Source organism: Colossoma macropomum, unplaced genomic scaffold, assembly GCF_904425465.1.
Source record: "Colossoma macropomum unplaced genomic scaffold, Colossoma_macropomum, whole genome shotgun sequence".
Classification (NCBI taxonomy): domain Eukaryota; kingdom Metazoa; phylum Chordata; class Actinopteri; order Characiformes; family Serrasalmidae; genus Colossoma; species Colossoma macropomum.
In genome coordinates this window covers 17,073,690-17,085,896 of record NW_023494807.1, presented here as the reverse complement: position 1 = coordinate 17,085,896, position 12,207 = coordinate 17,073,690, and the positions used below count along the sequence as shown (strand labels likewise).

Below are 12,207 nucleotides of genomic sequence, written 5' to 3'. Positions count from 1 at the left end.
ATGAACAAGCATTAAATGTCTGTGACTGTAGAGACAGTTTCTGGACTGTTTACCTCTCTGTCACCCCTGGGAGGATGAAGAACATCCAGAAGTGGATGCCGAACACTAGGATGACCTGAAAAATCACTTTTCCCATTACAGTTTTGCGGAGGTACAGGGCCCGGTCCACCACCATTGTCCCAAACTGAATCAGGACCATGACCAGGAACGCTCCTGGCACCTGGTCTTCGGACAGCGAAGACGTAATATCTGCTCCTCCTTGATGTTTCTGTGAGGCACATGTTAATGAGACGAAAAGATCACTGGCTTGACACACACAAAACATGATTTCCAATTAGCAGAACTAGAAGTGAAAGAATTAAATGGTAAATTATTTATTTCTTAAAAAACAACAGGTTTAGAGGGGTTGTCAACTTATTTCATTCATCCATTCTTTGCTGTTTGCTATAGGGCCCTGCAACTTACTGTTAACTATCAAATAAAGAACAATCATTGACTGAAATAACCGTCCAATTTTGTGTTTCCTCTGTTGGATTTCAGTTGGCAACCTTATGCTGGAAGAAACTGATGTTGATGCATCTTTCATCTATTAATGAGTTATGTTTTTGATTTGACAGCTCCTTTAATAATTAAATTCTATGTCACCTCCTAGTGGCATGCTTTCAAAGTTTTACTACATAACAAGTCTGATCTTAAATACCCCGAAAGCCCAGAAGCCAAAAACAATGATAATGAAGTCAACGGTGTCCGCCAAGAACATAAGGACATAGACGTCTGTCACAGCGCTATATTCAGGATGGATCAGATTATAGAAGAACTGACGAATGGGCAGGTAGATCTCCATCGCTCTGGTGAAAGTATAAAGAATAGCAAAGAGAAATGTCAACTGGATTATAATTAAATGAAACAGACAACCTGACATTACAGGTACATTTTTATTTATATTTACATCTGGCTGTAAACTTACAGAAAGCTAAAACCCAAAACAATGTAAGGGAAGACCCTATACCTTAGATTTACATATAAAACCCAAAATAATGATCTGTAGGATCTGTAGTGTTTGTTGTATGTACACTCACTTCCTAAGGAGAAAGACCTTGGCTTTGATAAGCTGCTCTCGAATCTTCTCGATGATAAGCTCTTTGCGGCTCTTTGGCTGCACGCCGGCCTCGCTGCCCTCTCTGCGAATGCTGTTTCTTGTACTCGTGCTGCCTGGGGGAGGCAAAGAACATGCAACATAACTATAATCATGCAAAAACAACATGTTTATACAAATAATCTCCTTAAATGTAGTGTCAGGAGATTTTTAATTTTCTTTTGTATCTGTTCAGGATATGTTTCATTTTAAATTAAAGCTTTATGTGCTTTTAAAGGAATGGCTTTTTTCTGTTGCCCAAACTTGATGTGAATAGTCATGTTCTGTCTGGTTTGGCCAAATATTCTGAGCGCTACCTTGACCCCTCACCTCTCTTTGAGCGCAGAGACGAATTGCGGGACACATGTGAGACCCCGCTGGAGCTTTTGCGTCGCTGGTACGTGCGCTGCTCAGGGAAGCGCATATGTACGTGCACCTGCATGGAGTCAACTGAGGTGCCCATGTTGATGGACTTCATGGAGTGAGTGGACAAGCTCTTCTTCTCTTCCTCAGCTGGGATCACCTTCGTTGTCATCTCTTCATCCTCAGACTCGTCACGATGAAGGGAGTGGTCTTTCTTTGTTGCTTTGGGGTCATCATCATCCCATAAACCATGGCACTGGAAAATGAGAAGACAAGTGGTTAAAAGTGGAAAGGTATTACTACCCATCAGAATAGACATATGTAAGTAATAAATGGAGCTGCATATAATTCATATTTTATACTGAATATAGTCACTGTCATATCAAAATCTTGTTGTATTTTCTTTTTTTAAAATACATTCTAAAATGTTAGCTTCCACTGTGTGAAAATTTTATGGGCAAATAGAAACATTGCAATTTTCTTGAAATTAATCATAAGATTAATGCACATTAAAATTAAAAACACTTTTATCTTCTTTTATAAAGTTACCTTTGGTGATATAAAGTGAACAACATGCCCTTGTGTGTATTTTGCACCAGTGGTTCTCAACCTAGTCCTTAGGAACCCCTGGCCAGTCTGCATTTTGTTCTGTTCTAGTATCCAATACACCCGTGTCAGCCAATCAGTATTTTACAGACTAATTACCAGAGGCAGGTGTGTTTGTAGCTGAAACAGAACAAAGATGTGGACTGGCTGACGGTCCCCTAGGACTCCGTTGGGAATCTCTGTTCTGGACTGCATGTGAATTTTGTTAAATAGCATCCCATCAATGAGATAAAAAAACAAATAAATATAGTATTCAAATGTACAGTCAATGTACAGTCAAATGTAGAGCTATAATACTCTCTATACTGTAAGGGTTAAGTCTTCCTTAAAATTTTGAGTTAAATGAATTTTGCATAGTAAGTTAACAGAACAAGAATCTACGTTTTATGCTCAGTTTATTGAAGAGTTTATTATTTGAAGTTTAAATAACTCAAAATATTAAGGCAGCCCAGACAAATTTTAAACCTCAATTTTTTTTCAGTGTAATACTCTCATTAATTGTGTCAAAATGTTGGTTATTGCCAGTTTTTGTCTTTTAACGCTGAAAAAAACATTGCTCTGAATTTACTTCAGTGTATACAATGGCTCCACATGAATGAAATCTATCAGATCAACTCAATTCATTTTACTTAATTTTGGCAAGAAACGTGTTGATGTGACATTTATGTGGAAAAGATGTACACATTTGAATCAAGTAAAAATAAAACAACACTTTTCAGTCTAGATTTTCTTAAGTACCATCTAAAAATGAAATATTAAGACAAAAAAATAAGCATAGGAAAGCACCTTGAGAATAGAGCGATGGAAGAAGAGGGCAAGCAGCTGGACAAGGTCATAATGGACGTAGCCATCTTTTTTCTCAACCCCAATGATGTTGGGGGGGTGGTACGGCTTATTTCTGTCCGCTAGGTTCTGGTTGAAGGGGAAGAAACTGAACTGGAAGAAGTATTTGATGACAATGGTAACCTGAAAGAAGAGTTTACCCACTTTTTTAATCTTCTGTAAAGTCCAGGCATTGCATATCATAATGAAATTTAATTATGTAGACTGTGTGTACTTTATTAGAAAGGCAGTAAAGAGAGAACGTTACCTGTCCAGATACAGGTACAGATACTCTAAACCTGTGTCTACTACAACATTCTCTAAATATGCTCTAAAAACTATCCAGTACTAAAAAGGCGCTTGCCTCTGTGTACACGATGGCGGTCATCCAGAAGCGTTTGCTGGGCCGTGGCACAGAGAGCATGGCCCACAGAAAGATGAGGATGGGCAACACCAGCGTTGCCATGTAGGCCGAGATCATGTGGTTTAGGATGATGACCAGGTAGCAGACCATTTCAGAGTGCGCCACCAGCAGGTTGTAGAGGGCATAGCACAGCTGTAGACCCAGTGGCTGGGACTTGTAGAACCGCTCAGAGCCTTCAAGCTCCTCGTCATAGAACATTCTGGAAAATGGAGAGAAACAAATTAAATTGTACAATGTACAATTGTATTATTTTAAAAAGTATAATCAAACTCTTTCATCCCCAATAGAGGTCTGCACATGGCGGGTTTACCCGCGGCTTCTGCGAGATGTGCTAAATAATTTGCGGGCGGGATTCAGTTTGAAGCATTTCGGTCATTGCAGGTAAACAGCCAACAGGTTGCGGGCTCGGGTGGGTATTATGGCTGGCTGACTTGGGTGGGCATGGACAATTATTGGCTGTTTGTAGAAGCAAACAAGCAACAAATAAGCTGCAAGTGGGCCACAGAGAAAAACACGTTGATAATCACAAGCAGCAAAACACATGGAGCTATAGAGCATCGAAGAAATATCTATGCACAAAATCACAGATTTGTCTCTGTGGCAATTCTTTTGGCCTTTTAACCTGTGCCGCGGCCTTAGTCTCTTTTTTGGCTTTAAATTAATTTCAGCTGACTTGTAGACATCTTATAGAGTAATTAGCAAACAATATAATGATGACACAGATAAAAATAATGTTAGTAGTGACATCAAGCTGCTACACAAAATATTACCTAAAATACACAAAATATTTACATTTCTTTTGCAACACTGAAGTGTTTATATGTGCTGCAGGGTGTGCAGAGGTGTGAAGGGCCTGGAGGCTGCTGCAGCGTGTCATGGGATTTGCACGAACACGTTCTATGTCAGTGTAGCTGATTGCAGTAAACACAGGTGGGAGCTGACGAGGACCACATGCATAGCCCAAAGTAGGTTGAACCAGGTGGGTGCAGGCAAAAATGGTGCTAGGTTTTTTTGGGTGGGAGTGGGCAAGAATTACACTAGATTCATAGACTAGACTATTTTGCGGGTGCAGGCGGACGTGATTAGTGGTTAAATCGAACAGGTGCAGGTATTAATAATCAGACCTATGCAGACCTCTAATCCCCAGCTTCAAAACATATAAACAGACACATATAATGTGTACAGTGTGTATGGCTCACTTGTTGAGGAGCAGCTCGCTGGCAGTGAGCTCGGTGGTCTGTGAAGGCAGCAGTGAGTCGTCCAAGTCTGACCTGCTGTCCGAGGTCATCAGCATCAGCCTCTTGTCGTTGTCACTTTCCTCCGAACTTACTGACAGCCTGTCAAAGCTTACGGCCTTGCTATAGCTGGGCGGTACATCTGCATCAGACGTGTTGGGGGCATCTGTGTCAGGGGTAAAGAGCTGGCCAGCTCCCCGATCTGCAGATATGTATTCTGGGCCAGAAGACTCACCGTCAGTCCTCCTGGGGCTCTGATCTCCGGCTTCTTGCTCCATCCTGTACTGCTCCTCATCCTGCTGATCTTCAGGTTCCCATTCAATTTGTCCAGGGGCTTTTTCTTCAGGTTCCTGCTCTGGTTCAAGCTCCTGGTCTGGTTTGGGCCCTTGCTCTGGTTTAAGCTCCTGCCCTAGTTCGATTTCCTGCTCTGGATCGGGCCCTTGCTCTGGTTCAGGCTCCTGCTCTGGTTCAAGCTCCTGCCCAGGTTCAATTTCCTGCTCTGGCTCAGGCTCCTGCTCTGGCTCAAGCTCCTGCTCTGTCTCAAGCTCCCGCTCTGGTTCAAACTCTTGCTCTAGTTTAGGCTCCTGCTCTGGTTCAAGCTCCTGCTCTACTTCAAGCTCCTGCTCTAGTTTGGGCTCCTGCTCTGGTTCAGGCTTCATGGAGCTCCAAGGGCCTTCCTCTCGTTCCTCGACTTGTTTAGGACTTTCCCGTTTGGTCTGCGCATGGTCCTGCTCATCCTCCGCCTCCTCGATAGTGTCACTGGTGCCTTGCCGTGAGAATAAAGTGATGCACTGAGTGGCTTCACTATTGGAAAAAACAGCAATTTTCACACACTCAATCCTAATAAACAGAAGTAAATTATGCAGTACAATTATAAACATCACAAGTTTTGGGACACCTTAACCTCTTTTGAAATTTGAATTTTCTTGCTGTTCCTTTTTTAATTTGGTAAGAAAGATTTCCTGCAAATGTGCTGTTAACATGAAACAGCTGTTTTCTAATACTTTAGAAATATTACACTATTCCTCATAGCAGAGTAGTACTCTATCAAATACTGTCACATATATTTACACCCAATAATGTTTTTTCCTCAAAATAAATTTACTTAAATTAAAATTCTCCTTTTTCAATAAAAGGAAAATTCTCATGTGTAGAGCATTTTGAAAAGTCAGGTGTCTGCAAACTTTAGCAGTACTGAAAACAGGCCTTATCCCTGTTCTTATCATACGTTTTCTAGCAGAGGAGATGGTGTGACGGTGTGAACAACCAAGGATGTGTAATTGCATTAAAGACCTGGAGATGGCACTGCTGCCGCTGTCCCCGGATGAGTTGGACATGTCCAGGCCATACATTTTGCGCAGTTTGGGCCGAGCACGCTCGCTTGTTTTGGGCACATTCTGAGGCATATCGTCCAGGTCATCCAGTGTGGACTGGCGGGAAAAGAGCATGGTGGCCTCTGTGTATGCGCTAATGGATGGAGACATAAGGAGATGGAGAGATGGAAACATGAAATGACTGAGGGGAACAAAGAAAGGATGAGCAAAATAACAATGTATAAATTATATAAACTGTATATAATTGATGAAATGTGACATTACCCTCAAAGCCATACATTTTAGACTCTTTGTTCTTTAAAGCATTAAAGTAATTTCACAATGTTATAGCTGGGCATGGGGTGTGATTCATATGAAGCATATGAATTTGAGAATTTGGCTGGGTATTGTTATCAAAAGCCTTACTGATGGAATGCAGCAAAATAAATGACCAATGGTTTCTAAGTGTAACCAGAGTGCGATACAGGCTTTTTCATATTACACCACTTTAACCATGACTTCACTGTTAAAAAAGCTCTCAGTGTCCTCAAGATATTGGAAGCGATTATTGTTTTGGAGGGATGTTCTGATATTTGAACCCCTTGAAATTATTGGCTTAATGAACTCCCTGGCTTACTAATCTGTTAATAATTTTAAAACAGTAAATTGAGGAAAAATCCAATACAAGAAAGGAATTAATGGTAGCTACAGATGTAGATCTGTGCTGTTCTGTTTCAAAAACAGGTCAACAACATAAAAGATATTCTCTGTTTATGGTGTCAGACATACCTTGAGATGCTGTCTCTGGACATCACAGAGTCTTGGCTCTCCATAGTGTAGCCCCTGCGTCTGCGACGGACCCTTTGAGAGCCTGAAGTTGAATCCTCCTCGCTGATCCTGTCTAGCCCTGACTCCCGGGACGCATTTAGACGCATCTGTTTCTGGTAGTACACATGGATGCTCTCACGTGATGGCACATTACCCTGTGGGATCAGATCAAATGTGAGCAGCTTTGGCAAATATTATTCTTCTCTGCATCAAAAAAAGCTCAAAACAACTGACTTTTCTTTTACTCTTGTGGATTTTTTTTGTGCAACACAGGACATTATGCATTCTCAAGACAAATTCTGAGACAGCAAGACTATGAAATTTCATTTCTCACAGAAATTAAACTGATAACATTACTATCTCTCCTGTAAGACACAATAACAGGCAAAGTGCCCTAAGAAAGTGTTACTTTTTATTAAAAGAGAAAGGCTACTAGATGACTGTTCATGCATAATTACCTTGATTCAGTCTAGTCTGAATTGCAAAACACAAAGACTGTATACTCCGAAGCAATTAATTGGAAAATGATGCTTATATGTTGTTTATTTTTGTGTTCAGCACCTTTTTGACCTCTCTGGTGAGCATACAGCGTTCAATGCGAAGGACAGTGGAGATATCAATGTACTCTTTACAGATGGAGTTGATCCACACAGTCAGGCTGTCCAGTGTGGTCAGGAACAGCACCCACGTGAATTTGATTATGTTGAAAACCCTCTTAATGATGTTGTCTGTTAGAAAAAGATGGGCATATTACTCATATAGCTTTGGAAAGACAGAACCATAAATACAAATAAACAGAAGTCTGTACTTTCTGAAAGAAGCTAAAAAGCCTTCCTTAGAGGTTTTTATTAGCATTAACGCTTGTTTTCATGCTCATCTGCAGGCATACCTGGCCCTTCTTTCTTCTCCTCTGTGGTCTGTTGTTCATCATCCCCTACCTCGATTGCTACATGCCCTGACACACATAAAAATGCATCTTATTATTGTCATATTGTGTTAAGTGTGTACTGTGTGTGAAATACTACGTAATGCTTTATTAGCTCTATGATGCACCTTCTTTCCTGTCCTTTTGATGTTTATGCCCTCTACCGTATCTTCTCCAGAAATGGCGCCTCTCCTTGCTTCGCTCTTTCAGTGCCGTTTTGGAGTCTGTGACCCACGCGTGGTATACAAACTGTGGAGTAACACAAGCTACACCAATCAAAGCATCTAAACAGATTTAGCTAATTACATGGACGAGTTGCAGGCAGCACATCACAATTTTTTTACATTGCCAAGCCTCAGCCTGAAGTCAAACAACCATTTTTCAGCTATTTGCTTTCAACTTTCATACTCTCTGTATCTTCATACCAACCAGCAAAGGTCTGGCGTCATATGAAATCATGATTACAACATCTTTGCATTTTTAAAGATTTTTATATGATTTTTTTCATTTTGATTGTTTGAATCCAGGCAACACAAGCCAACCAAGATGGAAAATGCCATGACTACAGTTTGTTTGCCCCACTGAGATAGAAATCACTTCTGAAATTTTGAATAAGCTTACTGGTGAGTTCTTTTGTTTGGTCTTATTATTATCATACAGTGAGGCAAGTCACATGGACTGAACCTTGACAAGACACATATTTATGGAAAAACACACTACACAACACAGTACAAATCACATATATAACAACATCAATAAAGGCAATGCCACATCTGAAATACATGCTAACCAAAGATTTTGGCACTCTAAATAAATAAACAAACCAATAAACAAACACAAGACTGCATATTTTACAGAGCTTTTCCATTCCATGCTGCTTCATCTGGGACAATATTTTAGAATCATTTTAAGACCCCATTAATACAACAAACAGCACCAAGGGAGGGAAAGGCTAAGCATTGCCAGCAGAACACCATAATCTAACACAAGCAACCAGACAGTGCTGCATAACTCTGGTGTGATACCTTGGCTGCCCTGATAATATACTGCAGGATAGTTTTGGGCAGTTTTATGATAGACCTGGGCAAAGCCAGGACAGCTGAGGCAAACTTTCCAATCGCTCGCTGAGGGAGAAGGACAGAGCCAGCCAGAGTTAGAGGGAACTTAAAGAAAACAGTCACGGAGTTAGTGGGTTTGACGAAGAAAAATAACACCTCCAGGGTGCCTTTAAAGGGATTGTTTGACTAAACAGTGCTAATATGACCAAATGCCAACAGCACAAACAATAAGGGTGTAGGTGGTGATTCCACTGTAACAATGTCTGAATGTTATAATAATTATAATTGATTATATTGACATTTAACAAAGATTCACTGAAATTTTAAAAATTTAACACAGTTTTTGTTAGGCCAGATATTTACACCACAGGTTTAAGCTTTTTTTTGGTTAAAGTATCCCTTTAGCAGGCTATGGATATGTACAGAGAACACAAGAGATTTCAGATCAATATTGTTCTGTATTAAAATTGATAAACCTAGGTAAAATAGATAAATACACATAGGTTGATATGATGCAAATGCTTGAGCAAAGCTTACAGTTAATAAATGTGAATACTAAAATTCATAGTATAGGAACAATGAAGCACTGTTCTCTTGAGTTATGTTAATGTTGGAACTCTTTGGTCCAAAACTTGTCATGAAAAGATGTTAATATGGCTACTCTGGCATTCAGCTGTATTTTTTTTCTCCTCTCAAACCTAGGGTTTCACCTGGAAAGCTGATTTCTTGGGAGGTTCGTCCTCTTTTTTCTCTTCCTCTTCTTCCTCCTCTTCGCTGTCAGTCTCAAACAGGTAATAATCCCCACTCCTCACCACTGAGAGAGGAAAAGTGTGAATAGTCACCTAAGGCATAGTCTCTAGCTAAAACAGTAGCACAGGACAACATCAAATGTGCAGGTTTAAAATGGTTTAACACAGAGATATTCACTTAACAGTCTACAGAGTCAATGATCTGATTTACATCAATCTCGGAATTAAGAATCTGTAGTATCTTATCATATGAGCCAAAAATGGATTGCAAAGGAAGGCAACATCTATCCAGTTTTTAACCAAATATATAACAGTATTCAAGGAAAATCTACAAACCTGGTAAATTTTACTAACACAACAGAGACCACAGACAGTACAATTTCAAAACTAAAATTATGAAAGCTCTGGCTTGAAGACAGCATGCAAAAGTCAAGGGAAATGAAAAGAAGCACTCTTAGATTAAAAGATTAACAGGCTTTAAGACACTTTAGCTTTCCTCTTAAAATGACAGATTAAGTCTGAAAATAGTAAGCAACTACTACTAGACATTATATAAGAATTCTGAGCAGTGCCCTGTAACTGACTAAACATGACAGTATCATGAATCAAGCCCTGCTTGAAGTTTGTCCTCATATGAAAGAAAATAATGGATCAACATATTTGTCCTCAGTTTCACAGTGCAGGACAGGAATTCGAGTAGGGAAACTGCCTTATGTCCTTGAACAGAAGAGCCACAATATAGAGGGGTGGGATAGGGGTGGGGGTGATGAAAGAAATCAAAACATGATAAGTCACAGAAACAGAATCAATTTCTATGGAAGAAGGAATAGAAACAATGAAAGCAAATTATGTCATATAATTCATCATAACATCATAACATCATATCATCATAACATGATATGAAACAGACAGGACCCCACGCAGATGAACTGTTCTGCTTCAAGGTTTCTGAACATTTTGATATTGTTCAATTGCCATTTATCTGGACTGGTTTGTAATTTATTTATTTACAACAGAAATGTTAATTGGGCTTAATATGACAAAGCTAGGACCCTGGAATCTACTATCATTCACTGCTAGCCAAACTAGCATTCCAGGTTGAACCATCCATAGTCTAGTAGAGTAGAACAACATCACTGTCAGATCAAAACCTCGTAACTCTTTTTTTCATGCTTTTTAAATACAATTTGAAAACGCCAGCTAGTCTTTAAATTGTGTGAATATTTCATGCTCCATGCAAAATAGTAATTCTGGACCAACAAAAAAGGTCCAAAATTACTTAGGATGAAATGTAACGTTTATTAACCATCAAGTTACATTTAAAGTTAAGAATGTTTTTTTCCTCTTCCTGAAAAATTACCATTTTGGAGACACAAGGTTTTGTTCAGACGTGACATAAAATATACACGTGAGAGCTATTTTTTATTCATCTTTATCATCTCTGTGTATGAAATTAAACCTTTCATCCACAGATATCAGTTCATTCCGCAGGTGTCTCTATCTCTATTTGTGAAAGAGAGAGATTGCAGTCATGATTCTTAATCTCTAAGAAGTACATGTGACTGGGAAAGATGAACTCTCTCTTTCTCTTCATGGGTTTGAGATTAATTTGAAACACAGCAGAGTGATTCTCAACTGTTGGATCTGGAGACCTGGTGATTTTTATAATCCATGTCACAACATGGTCAAAAAACCCGATACCACCCAGATTTGAACATTTTTCCTGTACTAAGAAGCTTTGTGTTACAAATCTATTTAAGGTACTTATTATTTTGTGTTATTTCAGATGTAAACACTTGATATGGACTGATTTCATAAATTTCAATTTCAAAACTTTGTAAGCATTAATCAAAAGTTTCTAATCACTCTTTTCTTTGATATATATATTTTCTTTAATATATATTTTCTTTAATAGTCATATGCAATGGTTTGAATACCTCTTGTGAAATCACGTTTTATTGCTTAGTAAAAAATTAAGTTAACTGATTCTCTACAGGGAACAAATTTAAATATGGCATTCACTTGCCAAGTTTAGCATATTGGTAAAAATAAAACAGAAAACAATAAATGTGCCATAATTTTTGCACATCTCATTTTTTGTTTTATTCTTCCTTCTAATATGTTAAATTCAGCAAACAAACAGTAATTATGCATTAAAATGTGCAGAAGTGTGTTCTCTGTAGCAGATGTGTTAACTTACTTTCACTTAGAAAATCAACAAAACATTTTGGCCAGGGCGCTCAAACCTTTGCACACAACTGTATAAACCCAATTCTGTTGCAAGTACATTTATAAAATGATTCTAATAAAAATGATTCTATGCTACGACGCTACCATGTCACAGGTTTTAACTTACTTGAATGGAGCAGTGAAAAATGAAGATGTATAACATTCAGAATTAAGAATGTTCCCATAAACCTTGAAATACTAAGTAAACATCTTAACTTCTCATGTGTAGCTTATAGTATGTCAAATTGTTATTGCATAAAATAACAGCAATAATTAATATGACAAGTGATTCCAAACTTTTGAACAGTAATGTCTATGAAATATCATATTCACTGTATATTTGCTGCATTCTTTGCCAGTGTGTAAGAAGCCTTAAATAGATGCAGGAGAAATGTAAGGCCTGGGTGATACGTGTTTGTTGACGGGTCAGTCTCAGAGCCCTGGTGCAGTATGAGAATCCTCTGAGTTCTGGTCAAGGACACGAGGAGCACTCAGAGCAGACGAAATGATGATGGTAAAC

The 12,207-nt window shown here is 38.9% G+C and overlaps 1 protein-coding gene across 6 annotated transcripts in view; it reads right to left on the bottom strand.

Moving 5' to 3' along the window:
* The window catches only part of LOC118796923 (piezo-type mechanosensitive ion channel component 2), a 91,713-nt gene that overhangs the window by 15,235 nt on the left and 64,271 nt on the right, over positions 1 to 12,207 (bottom strand). For 3 of the 6 annotated variants that reach the window (XM_036556069.1, XM_036556071.1, XM_036556072.1), the window contains 14 exons: positions 9,420 to 9,523; positions 8,677 to 8,775; positions 7,780 to 7,900; positions 7,616 to 7,702; positions 7,288 to 7,454; positions 6,688 to 6,881; positions 5,879 to 6,052; positions 4,550 to 5,389; positions 3,291 to 3,549; positions 2,891 to 3,070; positions 1,466 to 1,754; positions 1,080 to 1,212; positions 701 to 848; positions 54 to 268 (listed from right to left, as the gene is read on the bottom strand). In XM_036556069.1, the coding sequence (XP_036411962.1) occupies positions 54 to 268; positions 701 to 848; positions 1,080 to 1,212; positions 1,466 to 1,754; positions 2,891 to 3,070; positions 3,291 to 3,549; positions 4,550 to 5,389; positions 5,879 to 6,052; positions 6,688 to 6,881; positions 7,288 to 7,454; positions 7,616 to 7,702; positions 7,780 to 7,900; positions 8,677 to 8,775; positions 9,420 to 9,523 (3,010 nt within the window). The remainder of the gene's footprint in view (positions 1 to 53; positions 269 to 700; positions 849 to 1,079; positions 1,213 to 1,465; positions 1,755 to 2,890; positions 3,071 to 3,290; positions 3,550 to 4,549; positions 5,390 to 5,878; positions 6,053 to 6,687; positions 6,882 to 7,287; positions 7,455 to 7,615; positions 7,703 to 7,779; positions 7,901 to 8,676; positions 8,776 to 9,419; positions 9,524 to 12,207) is intronic. The other 3 variants (XM_036556070.1, XM_036556074.1, XM_036556075.1) reach the window with 3 other exon arrangements.